Raw genomic sequence first — 25,459 nt, 5'->3', positions numbered from 1 at the left:
GAACATCCATTAGTGGATTGCATAAGAAGAAGAAGAAGAAGAAGCTACAGTTAAATTATTATTAAGAAATCCAAGTGATGGATAAAAATCCGTTAGAATATGGCCTTTGGCACCCTTGACACCCCACAAGGCACGTGAGCTGCTTGTTTGAAAGTATGTCTTTACATTAAGGACGGTGAGTAGCAACTCTCAGTTACTTTCCCGGATACTTTTAAACAAGCAACCCATGTGCCTTGTGGGAGTCATAGGATGCCAAAAGCCATATCCTTACGAATTTTTATCCATCACTTGGTTTTCTTAATAATAATGTAACTATACAAGTTTGGTGACATTTAAAGGGTTTTTACCCATGTATTTTTGGTGTCTCGACATGTGATTTGCCTGTAAAAGCACTGATGATGATCTATGTAGATCGAAAACTTTCTTTGATTTAGATGTGGCCCTTTGAGGGTTTTTTAAAAATAAATATACCGTTTATAAAGAATTTTTTCAATTGTATGTAAAGAGATTATTATATTTATCCAACATAAATATATTTTATAGATTTAGGATAGCCGCCGTTTATACCAATAACGATAACAAGTTGAGTGTCAATTCTGACAAGTTCCATTTGAAGAAGTTAGACTTTGATGTTAGGAATCCTCTTCCTACGCCAATAATTATAGAGACTGAAACTGTTAATACCACATCTGTTAAGATACACTGGAAGGTAAGATTATTATAAAGAAATTTTCTACTGCTTTTCACCACTCATAATAAAATTTTTCACATACAGATAATCTTATATTTTTCGCTGTATGATTTCTGTAATTTTCATCCTCAAATTTAAACTATTCCTTACTTCAACCCTTACTAATAGCCAGTGGCGGCTCGTGGCCTTGGAGACAGGGTCGGCAAGGTTTTTTTTGTCTCCGCATATAGGTATACCATCAAACTAAAAGGCTTAAATCATCATAGGAGATTTTGGTGTTTTTTGTTTTTTTTTTATTTGATGTACTTGACATTCTCTCTTGTTTCATGGTGTTTCGACAATACGTGTTGATTCTTTTGAGACAAGATAAATCCCGTTTATTTGAGGCAGAAATTGGTGGTAATAAGAAAATTGATGAACAGTTTGTTGTAATGAATTGCAGTACTTACTACATATAATTATACATACATATTGTAGCGGAAGAGAAATCTTGGCCGATCCCCGTATAACAGTAAACACCTCGAGAATGACGTAATCGGATGTGCTAGGCCTCGCCGGAGAATTCTGGAAGGTACGTCACGTAGGCGGAACAAGCCGATAGCTCGAGATGGGAGTCGATTGTTCCAGAATAACAACTGGGTATAAATACGGGCATATTTTGTGAATAAGTTTAGTGTATAAGATAAATTCGTCTATAACTTATATAAATAAAGTCGTATATAAATTACGAACCGCTAGTTTTATTGTAATTAGAAGTAATTACACTAATCACGCTACAGTTGGTGTCGGTGTTCGGTAAAGTTAGTGCGATATAAATAAGTGAATTACACAGAAACTTTAAAAGACTTTTGAACTTTATTCGTCGGGAATAACCGGAGTGCGTTAATTGTTCGGTATTCGGAAAGACTTTAAAAGACTTTTGGACTCTATTCGTCGGGAATAGTTAAAGTGCGTTGATTGTTCGGTATTCGGAAAGACTTTTAAAAGACTTTTGGAAAGTACGTGTGTGCCGACCAAAGATGTTGCTACAAGAACTTACAGTAAAACAGCTCCGTGAACAGCTAGAGGAACGGGACGTGGACAGCAGTGGGCTCAAGATAGTCCTACAAGCACGACTCGAGGAAGTCCTCAAGGAGAATGGAGATGACCCAAAGACGTTCCACTTCCAATCAGCAGAACAAGCGATCTTATCGAAATTTGAAAGTATTTCTCAAAAGATCGATGAAACTTCTATAAAGAACAACGAGAAACTTGAAGAAGTTAGTAGAAAAAGCGACGAGAAATTTGAAAGTGTTTCTCAAGTAATTAAAAACGTTTGTAGACAGAATGACGAGAAATTTGAAGAAGTTTCTAGAACATTCGATAAGATGCAGAAAAGTGTAGAGACCGTAGAAGAAAAGATCAAACAACTAGAGAGCATGATAACCGATACAAAAGTACAACCATCAGTTAATGCAGCAGCGTTAGATCCGGTAGTGAAAGATGAACTACCGAGAGACGAAACGTCGCATAATATGAGATTCAAATTACCACCATTCGATGGAAAGTCCTCTTGGTCCATATATCTTAGACAATTTGAAGCTATTGCGACCGCCAATCATTGGACCGAACAGGAAAAGGCTGTTTCCTTGACTGCTGCTTTGCGAGGTGATGCTGCAGATATATTAAGATCAATTCCTAAGGGTCAAGAAAATTGTTACCAGAACCTTGTTCACTCGTCTAGAAAAACGCTATGGAGATGCCCATCTACAACAAGTATACAAAGCACAACTGCGAAGTAGAAGTCAACGAGCAAGTGAGAATCTGCAAGAATTTGAAGCAGATGTGGCTCGTGTGGTGCGGTTGGCTTATCCAGAAGTGCCAGACAGCGTTTTAGAAGAAATTGCAGTAGATACTTTCGTCAATGGGCTGAAAGATAATGAACTACAGAAAGCTTTACGACTAGCAAGGCCGAAAGTTTTAGATGAAGCACTTGCTATTGCATTGGAACACGAAACGGCTAGTCAAACTTCACTAGGCCATAGAGTAAGAACCATTGAAGAAAGTGACGAACACAACGATGAACGTCTGGAGGAAATGATACGGAGAGTATTAAGTAATCAGATGCCAAAGAGACGCGAGCCTAGATGTTGGAATTGTGGAGACGTAGGCCACATTCGTCGTAATTGTAAGAAGATCGTACAGCCGTCGGAAAACTAGAGCGGGTCGACACCAAGGGGCAACTGCCGACCTCGAGAACTAGAGCCCCCATAGTAACTGTCAACCTTACGTCCTCCGGTGGAATCCACAACTTATACATCGAAGGTCGTATCAATAATAGATGTAGATCATTTTTGGTGGATACAGGTGCAACGAGAACTATCGCACGTCCAGATGTAGTACGAGACCATAATAAATTATCACCTGCAACAGTAAAGCTTAGAACAGCAACTGGTGAGCTAATTAATACATATGGCGAGGCTAATATGTCAGTATCCATTGGCCAGACCACAGTTGAACATCAAGTATTAATTGCCGAGATCTCCGACGAGTTCATATTGGGGATGGACGTACTACGAAAAGTGGGGGCAATATTGGATGTTCAAAATGGAGTTCTCAGGATCAACGGTGAAGGGCAACTCCCCTTTCACGACGACAAAGAAGATGTCATCCGCTTACTAACTACATGCGACGTAACCATACCCGGTAATAGTGAGAATATTCTGATGACCATGCTTGATGGACACTGCCGAGAGGGAAGTTTAAGGATGGTCGAAGATGTAGAAAATGTCGAGTTCCTAACGGCGAAAACTTTGGTAAAAGTTCGAGATGTCATCCCTGTAAGAGTTATGAATTTAAGGGAAACTGCTATTAAGTTAAGTAGAGGAGCTTTGATCGGACAGTGTGTTCCCGTGGCTTCAATTTGCTCTATGAATACCAATGAGAAATCATCAAAGTCAAAGTATCCAAAAGACCTTGTCGAGATGATCATTGAAAGATGCCAAGACCTTGACTATGAACGAACGGAAAAAGTAAGGTCTATGCTGATAGAGTATCAAGATGTTTTTGCTATTGATAAGAAGGATAAGGGCAAAACAAGCATAGTAACGCATAAAATAAATACCGGAGACGCTCAGCCAATCAGACAACGGCCTAGACGACTTCCATTTGCGAAAAGAGATGAGGCCGAAGAGATTATCAAGGATATGGACAAACAAGGAGTAATTGAACCATCGAACAGTCCATGGACATCACCAGTAGTTCTGGTAAAGAAGAAAGATGGTTCAACGCGTTTTTGTATCGACTACCGCCAGCTCAATGCGGTAACAAAAAAAGATAGTTATCCTTTGCCCAGAATAGACGATACATTGGATACTCTCTCCGGTTCTCGTTGGTTTTCCACACTCGATTTAAAAAGTGGATATTGGCAAGTAGACATGGAGCCAGCCGATCGGGAGAAAACCGCATTTTCGATAGGATCAGGGCTTTGGCAGTTCACGGCTATGCCGTTTGGTTTATGTAATGCCCCTGCCACATTTGAAAGATTAATGGAGGCCGTTTTAAGAGGTCTAACATGGAAAACATGCCTGGTTTACTTGGATGATGTAATTGTGGTTGGAAGGTCCTTTGATGAACATGCCAAGAATCTAATAGACGTCTTTCAACGATTGAGGGCAGCGAACTTGAAGTTAAGTCCGAAGAAATGTCACATGTTTCGACGAGAAGTTAAGTACTTAGGACATATTGTATCGAGTAATGGTGTAACAGCTGATCCTGAAAAGATTGATGCAATTAAAGATTGGCCAGTACCAAAAGATAAACATGAAATTAGAAGTTTCCTTGGCCTATGTACATATTACCGACGATTTGTCAAAGGATTTGCCAATATCTCCAAGCCCCTAACAAAGTTGACGGAGGAGGGCAAAGAATATACATGGAGTGAAGAGTGCCAAAAAGCTTTCGAACAACTACAAATGGCTCTGATCAGTGCACCGATATTAAGCTACCCGGGACAGGCAGGAAAATTTGTTTTGGATACCGATGCTAGCAACAGTGCTATAGGAGCTGTTCTCTCCCAAATCCAGGACGGACAGGAAAAAGTCATCGCTTATTTCAGCAAAGTCCTGTCGAAACCGGAAAGAAACTATTGCGTTACCAGAAGAGAACTGCTGGGTGTAGTGAAGGCTTGCGAACATTTCCATAAATACTTGTATGGCAGAAAGTTCCTTCTTCGCACCGATCACGCTGCTCTAAAATGGCTCATACAATTCCGTAATCCAGAGGGCCAGATGGCAAGATGGTTAGAACGATTACAAGAATATGATTACGAGATAGAACATAGGGCCGGAAGAGTTCACTCAAATGCTGATGCCCTTTCGAGACGACCATGCAGTGCGAATTGTAATCACTGTGCCAAATTAGAGGAACGATTTTGCCCCGTGAGACGAACCACCGTAATTAATGAGCAATGGCAGCCCCAACAGTTACAAGACGCCCAAGAAGATGATCCATGTATAAAAAGAGTATTGGATTGGATGCGGCAAGGTGAGAGACCTAGTTGGCAGAACATTAGTGCATGTAGTCCAGAAGTCAAGGCCTACTGGAGCCAATGGAATTGCCTGGTACTAAAAGATGATCTTCTGTACAGAACCTTTGAGAACGATGATGGTACAGAATCTAAGCTTCAGTTAATTGTACCTAAAAGTAAAGTGTCAGAAGTATTGCGTCAGTTGCATGACGGTACATCAGGTGGACACTTTGGTATTACGAAGACTCTGCAAAAGGTTCGAGAACGGTTCTATTGGGTGAACTGTAAAGATGATGTAAGAAGATGGTGCCGAAAATGTGAACTGTGTGCATCCGGTAATGGTCCGGTTGGTAAAAAGAGAGCACCCATGAGACAGTACAATGTTGGAAGTCCTATGGAAAGAGTAGCTATCGACATTGCAGGTCCATTTCCAGAAACCGATGCTGGAAATAAATACATCCTGGTAGCCATGGATTATTTTACAAAATGGACTGAGGCCTATGCATTACCAAATCAAGAAGCTGCTACCGTTGCAGAGGTACTTGTTAAAGAATTCTTTAGCCGATTTGGTGTTCCCTTGGAGATCCACTCCGACCAAGGGCGAAACTTTGAGTCAGCTCTTTTCCAAAACGTTTGTAAATTGATTGGTGCCAATAAGACCAGAACAACACCCCTGCATCCTCAATCAGATGGGATGGTCGAGAGGATGAACCGAACGATGGGTAAACACTTGTCCAAAGTTGTATCTGAACATCAGCGAGATTGGGACCAACACATTCATTTATTCCTGATGGCCTACCGCTCGGCCGTAAATAAAACTACAGGTCAAACACCAACCTGCCTGATGTTGGGTCGTGAAGTTCGGTTGCCCTGCGACCTAGAGTTTGGCTGCGGACCTTCCGAGGAACATGTTGCAGGCGAAGACTACGTTGACCGCCTGAAATTACGAATGAACAACATTCATGAACTTGCCCGACAACACATCCAGATAGCCAGTGACAGAATGAAAGATCAATATGATTCTCGATGCAAGAATGAAAGCTTCGAAGTAGGTGATCTTGTCTGGCTTTATAATCCGCAACGTCGTCGAGGCTTATGTCCTAAACTGCAAAGACAATGGGAAGGTCCATATGAAGTTAAGAAGAAAATAAATGACGTAATATATAGAATTAAGAAGTTGCAAAACGGTAAACCAAAAGTTATTCACATAAATCGTCTTGCACCATATGCTGGCTCAAATGAAACAGAAGAAGCACGAGTCCTCCAACAGGAGATGAAAGATGTCGCACAGCCAAGTTTTAATCAATTTATGTCAAATTACGCAGCGAGAAAGAGTGCTAGATTCGGCGTGACCACAGAAGTTCAGCAAGATCTGTTTGGTGTTCCAGAAAACGTCTCTCTGGCCCACTGTGTTGCCCAAGACCTCGAGATGACTAAAGGAATATCGTCCGTATTCAATAGAAAGTTCGGCCGCCTGGACGAGTTAAGAAATCAGCAGCCTAAAATTGGAGGAGTACTGCGATTGGAAGATGGTCCTCGATCTTTGCTGTATATGGTGACCAGAAAGTCTTATACGGACACGCCAAGCTACGAGAACATATGGCGTGCTCTAACTAATTTGAAGAAAATCGTGTGTAATTATGACATCAAAAATTTGGCTTTACCAAAAATAGGCCATGCAGTAGAAAATCTGGATTGGAAGATTGTGAGAAGCATGCTTGAAGTGGTCTTCAGAGGAACTGGTGTACAAATCACTGTGTGTTGCATGAACCCGAAGATGTCGTACCCTTCAAAGACAGTAGACTGTTATTTCTTCTTGAAGGGTGTATGCAGAGCTGGAGAGTCGTGTAGATTCCGCCATCCTGGGCCTTCATTTAGAGTTGCTGATCGAGACGCTCAGATCTTAAGAGGGGAGCAGTGTAGCGGAAGAGAAATCTTGGCCGATCCCCGTATAACAGTAAACACCTCGAGAATGACGTAATCGGATGTGCTAGGCCTCGCCGGAGAATTCTGGAAGGTACGTCACGTAGGCGGAACAAGCCGATAGCTCGAGATGGGAGTCGATTGTTCCAGAATAACAACTGGGTATAAATACGGGCATATTTTGTGAATAAGTTTAGTGTATAAGATAAATTCGTCTGTAACTTATATAAATAAAGTCGTATATAAATTACGAACCGCTAGTTTTATTGTAATTAGAAGTAATTACACTAATCACGCTACAATATTTTGTAACTTATCCCACTTTCTGAAAATATTTGGATCGACATAATTTTTAAGTACCTAACTTGTAATAATAAATATCTTGGAAATTCTTTGGCAAAGGGAACTTTTAAATTTTGAATCGTAAAAGAGGTCAAAAATTTGCAAATCTTCAAAATTTGAAAAACGAGTATCTATTTGCATATAATAGTAGGTATCCCAAATTTCAAGATATACCTACTCGTCTTTCGAGATATGTATCATGTCGGTGTCTGTTTTGGGATGGTTCGGAAATATCAAGCGAATCCAAAACGTCACTGCGTATATATTGGAAACTACTATCATTACGGAAATCTCTGAGATTTTGCACCAGCTTTCGTGTTCTATTTTTGGAATTAATAATGTCAGTTGACTGATTTTGAACAACAATGAATATCTTGGGCCAACTCTGTCTTAAAAATATTTAAAAGAATATTAAAAGAGTAATCATTTAATAAAGTTCTCAAACGCCGCTTTCAAAATCGTCGCCTTCGATAATAAAATCAAAAACTTTCAAAAGCTGTTCACGAAAATCTGCTACAGATACTAAAACTACTAGAGATAATCTGCTTAGATAAAACTAACCGAGATTTAAAATTTCATCGCGTCTGACAAACTGTTCGCTGTTTTTTCGAAACAAATTTGTTCTAAAGCAGTAATCCGTGAGCTAAACTGGCAAGAAAAGACGATATTCTTTATTTTTTTTTACACGTATCATGCAAAACTAAATTTATTATATGCGCATCATAGTATAGTGAGTAAATAAAGCTTGTGATGCAATAGTTTTAATTTTTGCCTGGAGACCATTCAATTCACCACACATCACAGCAGCGCCGTCATAAGATTGCCCCAGTTTGCCCTACCAATTTATTTTTGATATCAAAAAATTTTTTTTACAACCGTGTTAAAAATGCAATTTTTAGCACTCCATACGAGCATTAAAAATGCTACTTTAAGGCACTAGTGCTTTAAAATATTTTTAAGGCACTGCAGTTCGTATTGACCCTATAGACAATTTTGATGTAATGTCAAAAAAATATAAAAATGGAATGTCAGTCACGTTCAAGTAAAAGTTTTTGTAGATATTGTCCTGTAATTATGTTTGTAGAAAAAATATTGTATGATATGCGTGTTAAAAAGTTCATTTTTAAGGCACTCATATGAATTGCAGAACTCGCTATCGCTCATTCTGCAAACTTTCACATGCGTGCCTTAAATGTGTACTTTTAACACTTATATCATAAATAACTATTAATCTGTTCTTTAAAACACCAAAAATATATTCTGCCTTATTGCTTTTACTCACGTCTCTAAAACCTAAAAACCTCTCATAACTATTACCACGTAACGCGTATCGAACAACAATAATTGATAATAGGGATGTTCACTAATTTTTAAATATAGTTAAATTCAATAGATTACAAGGTATATAAAAACGTAACAATCATAAAACTGCTTAAAAATGTATATTTTTTAAGATAAATGAGTTCATAATGTTAATTTTCTTGGAGGCTAGAAAAACGGTACCCTGCAGCGAGGCTACGGTCTGTGACGTCAGCAGTCGTAACGTCTTTGATCGACGACTAGTTTTGTATACTTATTTATGAAGTGTATTTGAATGTGCGCAGTTTTTTACGTACTTGATTATTAAAAATGAAGCCAAATAAGTGGTGTTTTGTTCCTGGGTGTGTAAATACATCAAAAACAGTTCTGACAAGATTTTTATGACCGTTCCAGACAATTCAAAACAGAAAAAGAAATGGTTTGTTGCAGCTATAACTTAAAATAACTAACTTAAAGTAACTAACTTAAAGAACTAACTTAATAAAATAAACACTATAGAAGTTTTCCAGAGACTTTCGGCCCTTGGTAATAATGTAATTGTTCTTTCTGCATTTACATTTTTCAAAAATACTTATTAGTTTTCTCAGAATTCGAAAAAAATTAATGAATTTAAATAGAATTAGACCAAGATTTTGCACCTACCCCCTTAAGGAGTAAATGAAAAAGTTTCGGGACCTCAAATTTGTATTCCTTAAACTGGGATATTCCTAAAAACGGGATTCTAATAATACATACAGTAAAAGTAAACCTTGAAATAACTACATGTGGATGTAGGTATGACTTTATATTATATTAAAATCATTAATAATTTAGTGAAAAGATTGGTTGAAATGAAAATGTATAATACCCAAGTTCAAAAATATTTTTTACCTTGGAACAGTTGTCAACTCGAAATACGAAACAACCGAAATAAGATCTAGGGTTGAAAAGGACAGAGCAACATTTAACAACATGCATGAGAAATATTTTCACCCATTGCGACATAATATCTCTTTCACTAAAAATGCGGCTGCTAAAACGTTATTATTTCCGGTCTTGCTATATGGCGCAAAGGCCTGGACAATAATGGAAACATTAATGAAAAAGCTAGAGGCATTCAATATGTGTGTGTACCCACGTATCCTCAAAATATCCTGGCGACCCACACCAACGTACAGGTATTGCGTCGAATGGGAAAACAAAAAGAAATCTCTTTTACAATTAAGAAACGAAATCTTAAATATTTCGGTCATTTCATGAGGCATGTTAAATAACGTATACTCCAACTGATAACGCAAGGTAAAATAGAGAGCAAACGCGGACCCGGAAGAAAAGACACTCATGACTGAAAAACTTACGCCAATGATTTGGACAAAAATCGATTGAGTTATTCAGAAACGCCGCAAATGAAATTAAAATTGCCATGATGATAGCCAACGTCCACAACGGACAAGGCACATGAAGAAGAATAAAAATAGTTTTAATACACCTAACCAAGGTAAGGTAATAACCAGCCAATGTATGTATACAATATGCATGTATACAATGCATGCATACAACTTTCTCCATTTTTTTGTGTGGAGTATTAAGCATTTTTTTTTTTAGCTTAAAGAAGACATGGAAAATTATATGGAATATATACTCAGTAAAGCTGTGGTAGATTTATTTTTTTACAAGATGCCAATAAATCATACACCATTGTTACATCTACACTACAGTCAGTAGTTTATACGAATCGGCTTTCTGAAAACCTTCTTCCATTTTATTTGTTTATTTTTGTACCACCCAAAATATGTTCTTACAAACAGTCTATCCACTTTAAACTAAACAAATTCACTATAAAACTCCACTTTAACCCTGATAAAACAAGAAGAGAACAAAATAAAATGACCTGAAACGTCAAACAGGTAAACAATAACACTATGAGAATGGCGCGCGCTTGGGGTATGCAACTAGTGACGTCAGGCCAATAGAGAAGCGTTCTTGAAATTTAAAATAATGCTAGATTTCTAATAAAGATTTTTGGAAGTAGAAAACTCAAAGAGGTACCACAAAAATGTATATTATAAAAATGTCATACAAGGACGCGTTTCGGCTCTTACCGAGCCATCATCAGCTTGAAATACAGGAGCAAAGTCTAAAACTGTCCAGACCAGGAAGGAGGAAGAATCTAATGGCTTACATTGTATTGGGTTCTTTAGGTTTCATTCTAAGTTATAAGTAGTGTATTAGACATTAAGGGTATAAATTCATTTTAAGATTTAAATGACTTCCTCTTTGAGAGAAACCATCTTGCTAACCTGATGGTTTCTCTCAAAGAGGAAGTCATTTAAATCTTAAAATGAATTTATACCCTTAATGTCTAATACACTACTTATAACTTAGAATGAAACCTAAAGAACCCAATACAATGTAAGCCATTAGATTCTTCCTCCTTCCTGGTCTGGACAGTTTTAGACTTTGCTCCTGTATTTCAAGCTGATGATGGCTCGGTAAGAGCCGAAACGCGTCCTTGTATGACATTTTTATAATATACATTTTTGTGGTACCTCTTTGAGTTTTCTACTTTCTTACCTCGAGACCACATTTGAGAATGGATACTTCTCTTCATGATAAAGATTTTTTATAGAAAGACTTTTTCAATTTTGTTGAAATTTTGGACAATTATTCCTAGGGTGTTTCTTAATCGTTTTACATGTTTGAAATGACTTTTTAATTTTTTGTGAACATCCCTATTGTGAATGACATGATAATCAGAAGTTTCATCTACTTAAAGCGAAAAGCAAATGGTTTTCTAAATCTCAGATTCAATAACGTTATTCAAAATGTAACTATTTGATTATATGTATTAGTTCATTCTATATTACGAATACACTTCGAATCAGAAAGTAAATATTTCTAAAACAATTTTATTAATTCTCTATAATTAATTTGATTTTTAACAAATGCTTCGATCCATCATGTCCACTAAATGATAATTCCTGACAACTTAAAAAAATTACAATATCAAACGACGTAAAACGGCGTGATTATTTTTGACAATTTCTGCCGATGCGATGCTCCAAATAAAACACCGACCGGCAGATTTAAAAGTGCCGTACCTGGCCGCTTAATGCCCACGGAGAGTATGTATGTATGTTCGCTTTCGCTTGCTCATTGACTTGTTATTTCGTTGAGTTTTACGTGTAAATCGTCAAGCTACGGATGAGTTGGGTACGGCTAGCCGAAAAGTCAGATGAATGGTTCGGATCATTCATTTTTTGAGAAGTCTTTTATGCGCAGGGATCACTTAACGCTCAGATTGATCAAATCCTTTTAAAAACCATGAATAAAATTTAGTCTGTATTATCTGACAGATTTTTTTTACTTCACAGATACAAATATTAAAAAAATTTATATCTATAAATGTGTGGGTCCGCACTGCCGACCCTGACCGGCCGCCACTGCTAATAGCCTACTACTGACTTCACTCCACTCCCTACCTATGTGCAGACATTATGCTTAGACATTGCGACAGAAGTATCTTCCTCTATCTTGTGTCGACCACCGCTGGCGACAGTTACTACAATACAACTTCTGGCCTTCAATACTGAAGGTAAAATACTTGAACCTTGATCTAGGTTCAATCTCAGTATGAAAACGAATATTAATTTTCTCTCTCCCTCTCTCTTGGGTTAACTTTCATGGGCTAGCATGCGTTATGAGCTTAGCTTTCTTAGTTTTTTACTTACTCCTTGATATTTTAGGGCTTTCGTTATTGTCTTTTTCTTTATTGAGTCAAAGGTTTGTTCAAAGTCTATAAATAATATTTTTATTTCATGTTGATGTTCGTGTGCTTTTCCATGATTTGTTTAATGGTATGTATTGCATCTGTTGTCGATCTGCCTTTTATGAAACCACATTGATATTGTCCTATGGTATTTTTTGTTTCATCCGTTAATCTTTTTTGTATTATTGACGGTAATATTTTATAGGCAACGTTTAATAGTTTAAATCCTCTATAGTTCTTACACTCATGCTAGTCTCCTTTTTTATGAATCGTTATAATCTGTCCAATTTCCTACTCGTTCGGAATTTGTCTCCTCTTTCCATATTGTCTTCATCATAAGTGGCTCGACAAGCCTTTGTGGATCTTGGCCTGCTCGCAAAGAAGTCGCCACTCCTGTCGATTCCTATCAACTTCCCTTCATCTTCTGACCCCTAGAATCTTTATGTCTTCTTCTACATCATCAATCCATCTTTTTCGTGGTCCTCCTCTACTTCTTGTGCCCTCTGGTTTTTAATATTGTCCATATTGTCTTAATCAATTCATATATTTTTTCATGCAATATGTCCTCTCCGTCTTTTATTAGTTCTAGATTTATTCCGTCCTTCCCAGGTGCCTTTCCATTATTCCCCTTCATTATAATGTCTTTTACTTCTTCTAATAATGGTCCCTGTGTGATCGTTTCTTCTTCGTCCTCTTCTTCTATTTCATCATTTATAACGGTACAATTAGTAATTATTTAGTGATTTGTCCATATTTCTTTATATTCTTTTTCTTCCTCTACAATTTTTCCTTGTTTATTTTTTATTCCTTTTAGTTTATCTTTGAATGTTCTATTGTTTTCTTTTATTTTATCATAGATTTTTTTTTTAATTTCTGTTGTGTTTTTTGTTCTCTATTTCCTGAATTTTTAGATCTATCCATTGTCGTTTTTGTTGTCTGTTTATTTTTTGTCCTCATTTCTCAGTAATTCGTAGTTTTCTCTGTTTTCTGCCGTGTTCGTTCTTATCCATTTTAATCTCGCTTCCACTTTTCTTTACATATTTTTTTGACATTCGATATTGTACCATTCTTTTTTCCTCTCCTTCTTCTTTTTGCCAATTGTTTTTTCTGTTGTTCCTGTATGGCGTCTTTAATGCAGCTCCACTCCCGTTTCACGGGAGGTTAATAATTTCATGTACGTACATGCCAATATTATACAAAAGTACTGTCCTAATTTAATAAAAATAATTTTGTTTTTAGTGCCATATGATAGAAAACGTTCCCATAGACGGTTTCTATATTAGCTTCATATCAGCTTCGACGGCAGGAGATTATATGAAAGCCACAGCCGATGGAAGAGATACCAGGGAATACATAATTACTCATTTGCAACCTGATACCATCTACGATGTCAAGTTGCAGAGTTTTAACTCGAAATACGCCAGTGAATTTAGTGGAATCATGAAAGCTAGAACTGGAGGTAATTATGCTTAAAGACTTCTAATACTTGTGTTTTTAATTTTTATTTATTTAGTCTTTATTTTTACAGTTATTTTAACACTATTTAATCCACCTACACTATTTAGTTCTTCTTATTTATTCAAATCCTTCTGGAGTCTCGTCGAATACTCTAAGACGGAGGTGCAGAATCTCGCGTTGAATGTTCGAATTGCTCCACAAGCTTCGAGAATGGTAGGTCATCGAACGCCGGTCAGATTTTCGATAGGCAGAGAGCTAGCGCAACAATAGTTTAAACGTTTTGCAATAGATAGTAAAAATGTATTGTTTGACATCAGCAGAATAGTAACGAGGAACTATCTCCCTTATATTAATAAAAATCAAACATTCTCTCAACAAATCAATTAACATGTATTTATCTTGCAGTTCTTCAACAGTTGCCAACAACTACCACACAACTACCAATGTCGCCAACTCCTAGAGTAGAAAAGTCCGAATTTAGTTTATATGTCATTGTAGCTGGTGCTGTGATAGGATGTGCCTTACTCGTCTGCGGCATTACTCTTATATTTGTTTGCAGAAAATGGAAACAGAAAAAATCAGGTAAGAATTTGAACTTTTATATTAACATTTATTGTTTATGATCAGTCAGAAGTTTGTATAAGATACATTCAAATCAGAAATTGAAATGAAAAAGGTGGAAGATTAATTTTATTATATATTTTTTTAGATTCTTACTCGTCTTCTTCTCCTTCTCATTTTTTATGTAGATATTGCTCTCTCTGTCTGTCTGGTTTTCAATGTACCTACATCCAATAAGTTGTCGTTACATCGTTTCCGTGGTCTTCCTGCTAATCGTCTTCCTATCGGAAAACCGTCTCTCGCCGTCTTTATTACTTTATTAGTCGTCATTCCGCTTATAAGATCGCTTCATTCTACTCTTCTCTTTCTTAACCAGAGTTTGATGTCCTACTTTGCATCTACATCGTTATCTGTACTTCTAGCTCTGTCCCATAGTGTCTTACCATCAATTTTTCTAAGGTTTTTCATCTCTGTCGTTTCTAGTATTATTTTTTCTCTCTGTGCCGGATTGTCTGTCAGGGTCAGGCATCCTGCGGCTCTTTTGGCTCTATCCACTTGATCTTCCACTTCTGTTTCGAGTTTTCCATAGCCAGACAGTGTGATACCTATGTAGATATTTACACTTCAGCACTTGTTCTATTATTTGACTCTTCAGCTCCAATTTACATCTTAGTGAATTTTCTGTTATGGCGATTAGATTCTTAAGTGGAGTGTTTAGTTGGTAGTTGGTGCAATTTTTCTAAATTGTTGCTATGAAATATTTTTTTCTACCATTTTCCCCGCATGTCCCAGTCTGGCTCTCTATCCCTTGTAGAATAATCTGATCAGGTTGATATTGTAACAATAAAACGAGCGATTCGTATTTATATACGACTTTTTTAATTTATTTATACAAGTTCTCTTTTCAAACTCTCGCTTAAAACTAAACTTATTTACAAAATCCGTTCCTATATATTATATAAAGCCCAGCCGTTATTTCTCGAAGATTCTGTCCATCTCTAATTATTGTCCAGACATTCGGAGAATTGCTCGTCTTCTGCCCCGCTACATCGCGTCTTATCTAGAAAGATCGACGTGGAATGCGTGTGTGGAGATGGGACTTGTTATACGAGGGTCGGTCAAAAGTAATCTTTTGTTACAATATATTTCATCGGTAGTCCATATATTTTCAGAATCTTCCACATTTGCTCTCTGTTTATACTATTAAGATCCTTTTCGAAGTCAATAAACATTATATTTATATGTCTTTGTCATTCGCTAGCTTGTTCCAAGATCATTCTTAGAGTTGTTCTGAAGCTATTTTCTTGTGGCATTTTTATAATCAAGTATATTCAAATGGGAAATAAGCCACAATTTTACCTAAAAATGATTTTATTAACGTTTCGACGCCCAAGTCGGGTGTCGTTGTCAAAATACAAAATAATGATTTTATATTATTATTATTTAAAACATTATTTTGTATTTTGACAACGACACCCGATTTGGGCGTCGAAACGTTAATAAAATCATTTTTAGGTAAAATTGTGGCTTATTTCCCATTTGAATATACTTGATCATTCTTAGAATTCAAATGTGGTTGATAGTGTAGCGTTTAGCGCGAGAGCCTGCTTGGTTCTTCTTAGTTTCTTGTCTAGCTCGGGCTTCAGTCTGTTCAATATGATCTTGGAAATTATTTTAGATCTGGAATATCTATAGATCAATGAATCTATTCTTTAAGAAACATACCTTAAATGATATTTCTATTAATCCACAAGAAAAAGCCACAATTAAAATGAAAAAAATAATTTTATTAACGTTTCGACGCCCAAATCGGGTGCCGTTGTCAAAATACAAAATATTACTAAAATAAACAAAAGTGTTGTTGTTAAGCAAAAAAATTTTTCTAATAATTTATTTAATCTCACTCATTTATATTGGCAATTCAGACATATATTCTACATTTTAAAGTAGAAGACTTTAAAATGATATTGCCAATATTTATGAGTTGCGTTCCTGGGACGACTTACTGAAAGATAGTTCATTCGATTACATGAAATTAACCCCAACTCAAGAATATCCGTCATAAAAAATTATAGCATGTGATATGTCTTTAAAAAGACAACCAAATGCAACGACAGTAAAATTCTCGAGTTAGAGATTTCATAGTAAATCACAAGGGAAAACCAGGAAAAACCCTGTGATACTATCCCGACATCGTAAGTATTTGGTCTTACATTAATTTACTCTCAAAAAATAATACCAAATTCTGACTTGTAACATGTTTAAATTATAAATAATATTAATAATACTAGATATATAAGTAATACTAAAATATAAAATATGTACTAGCTCGATATTATTGACTTACTAATCTTGGTATTTTCTTTCTATTGACTTCCTCTTTCAGTATGGGTAACCACATCCTACTGCATTCTACCGAGGAATTTGCGACACAATTGGTTTCATTTAGCATAATTAGAGCCGCTTCTTTGATTTTTCTCTTTTTACTATCTGATTCTTTCAGGACTATACTTGAATCTCTCCACTGAAGAATCACAGAATCAGATAGTAAAAAGAGAAAAATCAAAGAAGCGGCTCTAATTATGCTAAATGAAACCAATTGTGTCGCAAATTCCTCGGTAGAATGCAGTAGGATGTGGTTACCCATACTGAAAGAGGAAGTCAATAGAAAGAAAATACCAAGATTAGTAAGTCAATAATATCGAGCTAGTACATATTTTATATTTTAGTATTACTTATATATCTAGTATTATTAATATTATTTATAATTTAAACATGTTACAAGTCAGAATTTGGTATTATTTTTTGAGAGTAAATTAATGTAAGACCAAATACTTACGATGTCGGGATAGTATCACAGGGTTTTTCCTGGTTTTCCCTTGTGATTTACTATGAAATCTCTAACTCGAGAATTTTACTGTCGTTGCATTTGGTTGTCTTTTTAAAGACATATCACATGCTATAATTTTTTATGACGGATATTCTTGAGTTGGGGTTAATTTCATGTAATCGAATGAACTATCTTTCAGTAAGTCGTCCCAGGAACGCAACTCATAAATATTGGCAATATCATTTTAAAGTCTTCTACTTTAAAATGTAGAATATATGTCTGAATTGCCAATATAAATGAGTGAGATTAAATAAATTATTAAAAAAATTTTTTTGCTTAACAACAACACTTTTGTTTATTTTAGTAATATTTTGTATTTTGACAACGGCACCCGATTTGGGCGTCGAAACGTTAATAAAATTATTTTTTTCATTTTAATTGTGGCTTATTTCCCATATAAATAATTAATCATAAAAATGCCACAAGGAAATAGCTTCAGAACAACACAAGAAAAAGGTTTTCCTGTAGTTGGCTGTATACAATATAATACAAAAAAACTAATAAGATCTTTTATAAAAGGTTTATATTTAAAATCCCTAGAAAGGGGCTACATCACAGAACTAGTTTTCGATTGGTTGACCAATCGTCATCAGTGCTTACCTTCTTACCTAAAATGAATATAACCTGATAAAATGATGCAAAGGTTTTAAAATTTTGACTATGGTTAAGAAAAGTTGTAGTTTATATACTCACGTGATCTAACATGCTAACCACCAAAATATAATATTACAAAAATATGAGGGTAAAAACCCTTTAAAATTAATCCGTCAAGGAAACATTGATGAAATATGCTAACTTAAGCATGGATGTTTAAAATATTCCATGTACTACGCTCTCGGTACCATCTGAGTTCTGATACGACTTGACAGTATGGTAGCAAGTGACGATGAAATGAATGGGGACTTCTGAACGATGACATGACAGAAGTGACAGTTCACAGGAAGTTGAAAATTTAACCTGTCATATTTGAAGACTATGGTGTACAACTTGTTAAATTATGAAATGTAACAACACTCACTTCACTGTGAAAAATAATTAATTAAAATTAAAATAAACTAGACGTTGTAGTTATGAAATGTATTCACGTATATTGTCAATGAAGTTGGTAGGCAAACCACATTACACAAATTATTTTTATTCGAAAACTGAAATCAGTAATCAAATCCTATTGTCGATAGACCCAGGATTTAGGAAAGCAATTTTGTATTGATTTAAAGTTATCGAATTTATTTAACTTGTTGGTAGTTGTTGGAATTTGTGTAAGTTTAAAAAGGTCACAGTGGGGATGACTGAAGTGTAAAAGTGTCTTAAATAATCTAGGGGTATATATCATTAAAAAACACAAGCTCAGACTAAGGCGACTAATTTCTAAGAACCCTGCAGGCTGCCCGGATCCCTAAGGGTTTAAAACCAAACTTGTCATAAGATGAAGTTGACAGTAGGGGGAGGAGATGATGGGTATGAGATGTCTGTGAGGAAATTAATGAGAATGGAACATGAGCGGGACCTAGTAAGAAAATGAGACTTTTTGATTTGGTTATAATATAGATAAGTGTTATATGTTGGTAATGGCAGATTGAATAGATGGGGTGAGAAAAGTCATATGTAGAATTATGGGGGTGGGTTGTATATAGATGAAAATTTAGATAATGTGGATATGTATGTAATGTTTTAGTCGACAACCGAAATAAAGCAGTAGTGGACGACCATACCCTCCAACTGGACGGCAATGAGTACGTAGTAGTCAGTCCGAAATCTTTGCCTAAATCGAACGGGTGTACCCCAAATCGGATCACCATCACCGCTAATCCGCTCGCTGATGCGGACAACAAGGTGAGGTACATATTCCTTTTTATATCTATCTCTTTAGGCTAAGTTTGTTTAGATTGTTCGTTGAACGAGACATTGGCTTCTTTATAATCTTAGATATCATTGCTTAAGTTGTAGCGCAATGTGTCATGATCATGGTGTAATTTGATCACTAGTAGCAGACTTTTTAATTATAAAGTTGTAGATACACATACATTTTTTATTTAATTGCAACGGTCAACAATCAAAGGATTTTTAATTGATTATCAGCATCTCTAGAGAGTTGGTTACTTCTTCTTGAAGAGCCATGGTCGGCTTGAGGTGGGCAATCGTCATAGCTATTCGAACTTTAGCGGCGGCTGTTCTGAAAAGTTAATTTGATGTATTCATCCATACCATTCTCTCAGGTTGAGCAGTCATGATATTCTTCGTCCCCCTCTGCTTCTTTTTTCATCGACCTGTGCCTGCATGATCAGTTGGAGCAAGTTATGTCCGAGATATTTCAATTTTCTTGTTTTTATTGTATTCAAGATTTCCTTTTTTTTTATTCATCTTCTCAGAACCTCTTTGTTTGTGGCGTGTTTTGTCTACGATATTTTCAGAATCTTTCTATACACCCACAACACGAATTATTCCAGTTTTTTCATTGCTGTCGCATTCAAATTCCAAGATTTCATCCCATAAAACAAATTCGAGAAAACGTAGCACCTCGCCAACCTATCTCTTAGCTCCATCTTTAAATCTCTTGTGCAGAGCATTCTTCTCATTTTGTTGAAATTTGCTCTAACCTTTTCTATCCAGAGTTTGGTTTCCTGAAAGCAATCATTTGTGGAGTTAATCATTGGTCCAAGATATGCATATTTTTCCACTCGTTCGACATTGGTCTGCTTATTAGAAGATTATCACTATTTCTTTTGAGTTTTCGATATTTTCATAAATTTTGATTTCTTGAAATTCATTATTACATTGTGTTCTTTTCCATACTCCGCCATTCTGGTCACCAATCTCTGAAGATCTTCAATATTTTCGGCTAAGACGACAGTGTCATCCGCTCATCTAATTTTGTTAATGGGAACTCATTTATTCCATCTGTTTTAACCTCAAACGCTTTTTTCAGGATCTCTTCCGAGTAGACATTAAAAATAATTGGCGACAATACACATCCCTGTCTCACCCCACGTCTAATTTCCTCTGACAGCTATTCGTTAACACGTACTTTTGCTCGCTGCTCATAGTATAAATTCAATATGATCAGGTCATTGTAGTTTCTCATACCGGGTTACTTCTTCTTCTTCAGGTGCCATCTCCGCTACGGAGGTTGGCAATCATCATAGCTATTTTAATTTTTGAGGCAGTAGCTCTAAATAGTTGTTTTGAGCATCCAAACCATTCTCTCAGGTTCTTCAGCGATGAAATTCGTCTTCTTCCGATGCTTCTTCTGCCATCTATCTTTCCTTGCATTATGAGTCGCAGGATGCCATACTTCTCGCCTCGCATCACATGTCCGAGATACTGTAGTTTTCTTTCTTTAATTGTAAGTTCAACTTCCTTCTCTTTACCTATTCTTCTCAGTACCTCATTGTTCGTAATTCTATCTACCCAGGAAACCCCCATAATTCTTCTGTAGGTCCACATTTCAAAGGCGTTAAGTCGTCCCATTGTCTCTACATTTAACGTCCATGATTCCACTCCATAGTATAGTACACTGTATACGTAACATTTTGTTAGGCGTACTTTAAGAGCTAATGTTAAATCTTTGCTACATAGCACCTTTTTCATTTTCATAAAATTAGAACGTGCTTTTTCGATTCTGACTTTGATTTCCACAGTGTAGTCATTATTTTCTGTTATAAGTGTTCCTAGGTAAGTGTACTTTTTTACTCTTTCGATCTGCTGGCCCTCTACTATCAAGATTTCGTTATTATTATGGTTGTTTTCACTAATTTTCATAAACTTCGTCTTTTTGATATTGAGAGAGTCCGTACTCCCTACTACACCTTACGATTTTATTCATGAGTCTTTTCAGGTCTTGTAAACTATCGGCTAGTATTACTGTATCATCTGCATATCTGATGTTGTTAACTAAGACTCCATTTACTCTTATGCCGACTGTTTCATCTTTCAGAGTTTCTCGCATTACGTCTTCAGAATAAGCGTTAAATAATAGAGGACTCATCTCTTTATTTCCATTGATGTTTCTTTTTATTCTTACTATTGCTCGCTGATTGTAATAGAGGTGTGTTATTAGTCTTAAATCTCTTTCATCTAGGTTTTACTACAACCGGGTTACAAACCTTATTTATTTGAAATACCCTTATAAAACCTTAGAATACAAGAAAGAAAAATACTAAGAGCAATATTAGGACCAATAAAAATAAATGACAATGAATTTAGACAAAGAACGAACCTTGAGTTACTGGAAGAAATTGAGGAGGATATAGTATGTAAAATAAAACAGCAAAGAGCAAAATGGCTAGGACACATATGGAGATCCGGATCAACTACGACGATATACTCAATATTGGAATGGACACCAGCTGGCAAAAGAAGACGTGGAAGACCAAGATCTACATGGTTACAAGAAGTAGTAAGTGATCTCAACAATGCGGGCATACGACATTGGAAAGGGAAAACCAGAGACAGGAAAGAGTGGAGAAAAATAACAGAGAAAATTAAATAACGAACATGAGGACTGATCTACCTCAAAACATAGATCTAGAGAGCGTAAGCGGCGTAACCCCTAAAGGGGTGCTTAGCCACTATATATATATATAAGTCCCGAAATGGATAAACTGACTAATTTTAAGCAACTTTTGTTCTATAGAGTTTTTTCACCAAATCAATACTTTTCGAGTTATTTGCAAGTGAATATGTTCATTTTTCAACAAAATAACCACGTTTTTAGACGGTTTTTCGCAAATAACTCAAAACGTAAGCATTTTGTCGAAAAAACTATTCTTATCAAAACTATAATCTATAAAAAAGTGAAAAAAACGCTGTATATATTAGGTCTCTATACCTAGCAAAAGCAGAGTTATAGCTAATTAAAGTAGGTTCATATTCGAAAAATTCCAAATAGAATAATTCAATGTGAAATATCCAAATAATGAAACATTCTTGGGGAAAACACATTACATATTTTTCAAAGTGTTTAAACAAAGCTTTATTTCTGTTTTTATAAAAAAAATTTTTAGCATCAAATGTAAGCAAGTTACGCTCAAAATAAAGTTGGTTCCTTTTGTTTTGACAAAAAAAATCAGGAAGATCACCCCCCAATTAGCAACTTAAGTGAAATTAATCGTTACCCCTTCACAAGTTACTTTTCTTATGTTGTGTTTATATGATCTGTAAGTTTCATCGATTCAAAGTGCTTATTTTTGAAAAAAATTGGTTTGAAAATAAAATTTTTAAAAATTTTAATTTTGAAAAAAATGCTCTTTTTCAAAATAACTTGAAAATTGTTAGAGATACCAAAAATCTTATACAATAAAAAAGTCGGCTTTACTTTTCTGAATATTTTGTATTTTTTTGTTTTTTTGTAAGACAAAAGTTGGCTAAGATTCGGTGTTTCTAAATTTGCATACACTCGTGATAAGTGACTCGTTCAAGCAATTTTAACTGCAGCTATTTCAAAAATAAGGACTTTGAACCGATAAAACTTACATATCATATGATCAATACATACGCGAGTAAAAAACTTGTGAAGTGGTAACAATTAAGTTCATTTAAAATGCTAATTAGGGGGTGATTTCTTACAAAAAAAAAGGGACCAACGTTATTTTGAGCGTAACTTTACTTTTGATGCTAAAAACCTTTTTTTAAAAACAGGAATAAGTATTTTCTAAACACTTTAAAAAAGATAAAATGAGTTTTTCCCAAAAAAGTGCACGTTAAAATATTCGATTTGGAATTTGACGAATATGAACCTATTTTTCATTAGCTAGAACTCTGCTTCTACTGGGTATAGTGACCTAATATATACACCATGCTTTTCACTTTTTTACGTGCTATATTTTTGATAAGAATTTTTTTCGACTGAATACTTACTTTTTGAGTTATTTATTTAATATGTAGTTACTTAATAAATACTTACTTTTAATTTTAAGTTATTAGAAAAATTAACATATTCACTCGAAAATCACTCAAAAAGTATTAACTTGGTGAAAAAACTTTATAGAACAAAAGTTGCTAAGAATTAGTCATTTTATCCATTTCCGGACTTATTTCGAACATACATTTTTCACCCCCAAAAGGGGGTGAAACTCACCCCTAGGGCAAAAGCACACATCGGCACAATATCACTTTTTTTCTTTGACTTGTTAGCTATGTGTTTGCCAAATTTCATGTCAATCCAAGCGGTTCTTTTAAAATTTAGAGGTTTTGCAATATTTTACCTTTAACCCTTTGACTGCGGGAACCGCATATTTGCGTAATTTCAGTAGTGCACGAGATGTGCGGGAAACGCATATATGCAACAGGGCTAACCGTTTCGCTGCGGTTAGCGATTATTTGCGTATAGACAAAATATAACGTAAACAAAATATAAAATGTGTAATGTCATCAGATGGTTTCTGAATGAATGGGCGTGAACCGCCCACCTAAAGTGCCTCGAGCGGAATGAGGTTCCCGCAGTCAAAGGGTTAAAGAACGTACTACTACTACGACTGTGTTCGCGTAGTCTCTGATGTACAATTTTTCTCTTCCACGTTTCGTTATCTTGTGCTGCGTGTTCTACCCAAACCCTACCTTTGTGAGACAACTCCTAACCTAACTCATTCGATAGCTCTCTTTGTTGCTCTTAATATATTGGCTGTAAATATCATTGTGTATTGTACTGTTATTTATTAACTTTTTAATTTTTTCAAATTTAATATTAACATTCACTTTACACAATACCTCATAAACACATCATGCTACTAGTTATAATTACACCATAATCATGTTAGTGGTATTATTTATATTAATTTTTTGAGAGTTCCGTATATAATTTTCCCTACATTATATAATTGTATTTACATTTATCTTGTTACCATAACTTGTTTTTTTACCATTTTTCATTTGAAGTATGGTTTGCATTTATCGCTTATTCTGTTATATTCATCCGATGTTCGTCAATTTGTTCCACTGAGATCTTCGTTGGATCTCAGCCATTTGGTAAAGCTTCTCTTTTCTGGAAACTAGTTTTTCTATTTCGTTATTCTGTCAGAGTTGGTTTGGTTTTGATTGTTGTCCCAACACCTCTTTTGCACTTTAGCGCACGATCCATAATAAATTTTTATACATTTCTGTTGTGTCTTCTAATTAGAGTGAAACAAAGATTATCAATCTTGTATTATAAAAAGTACCTACATATTTTTATGTACCATGAACCAAGAACATGTACCACGAACAATATGTTTATGTAGTAGTTGCTCAAACCAGTACCTTTTGCTTTGCGATGGTATTCGAATCATATCCACTTGCATGTAATTTTCTTTGTCTTCAGCAAACTGTATTTGCAACGTCTCTCTATCGCAAGCGCACACCAGACGGTCTAAGTCCTTATTTCTTTAACCTTAACCTTAAAGTTTATACGAAAGGATTGTTGCTTTCTGCATATACGATGACTTCTATATAACATATGAGGCCATCAGAAGGGTAGTGTGGATATGTACTAGTGATGTAACGAATATTCGTATTCGCATATTTTTGCATATTCGCGAGATTTGTGCGAATGTTTTGCGAATATAAATATCAGCAAAAAAATTAATGTCAAGATAATACTAGGTTAATAAAGTCAAAATCTATTCACTTCTTATCTTTTTTTTTATTAAGAAAAGGTAACGTAACCTCGTATAATCACATTATCAGCCTTCACTTTATTTTATTATTTGGTATTATGTAGTAAAGCTTCTTAAGATTCAGATTGATTTACACACTAAATATCAATTAACTTCTCATTATAAATTTAGAAAACATGACAAAAATAGAAACAAATTAAAAAACTGAATATTCGTATTCACATCCGCATTCGCGAATGTCGGTAGCAGGTATTCGTATTCGGATTCGTATTCGCGAATGTTCAAAAAATGACATTCGTTACATCTCTAATATGTATGTACGTTCCATCTAGAACCCGCTGATAAGAAGCAAAAATACTGTATAGAGCTCTATTAAGCTATCGAAGCTGTATCTATACAGGGTGTCCCAGACTAATTTACCCACTCTATA

The 25,459-nt window shown here is 35.5% G+C and overlaps 1 protein-coding gene across 6 annotated transcripts in view; it reads left to right on the top strand.

The window, feature by feature from the left end:
* The window catches only part of LOC114328765 (interference hedgehog-like), a 306,483-nt gene that overhangs the window by 270,634 nt on the left and 10,390 nt on the right, over positions 1–25,459 (top strand). For 4 of the 6 annotated variants that reach the window (XM_050646347.1, XM_050646348.1, XM_028277741.2 and 1 more), the window contains 4 exons: positions 544–709; positions 13,771–13,990; positions 14,395–14,571; positions 19,116–19,273. In XM_050646347.1, coding sequence (XP_050502304.1) covers positions 544–709; positions 13,771–13,990; positions 14,395–14,571; positions 19,116–19,273 — 721 coding nt within the window. Of the gene's footprint in view, positions 1–543; positions 710–13,770; positions 13,991–14,394; positions 14,572–19,115; positions 19,279–25,459 lie in introns of all 6 variants that reach the window. The other 2 variants (XM_050646350.1, XM_050646351.1) reach the window with 1 other exon arrangement.

This window comes from Diabrotica virgifera, chromosome 3 (genome assembly GCF_917563875.1).
Source record: "Diabrotica virgifera virgifera chromosome 3, PGI_DIABVI_V3a".
NCBI classification, from domain to species: domain Eukaryota; kingdom Metazoa; phylum Arthropoda; class Insecta; order Coleoptera; family Chrysomelidae; genus Diabrotica; species Diabrotica virgifera.
This window is presented reverse-complemented; position numbering and strand designations above follow the sequence as displayed.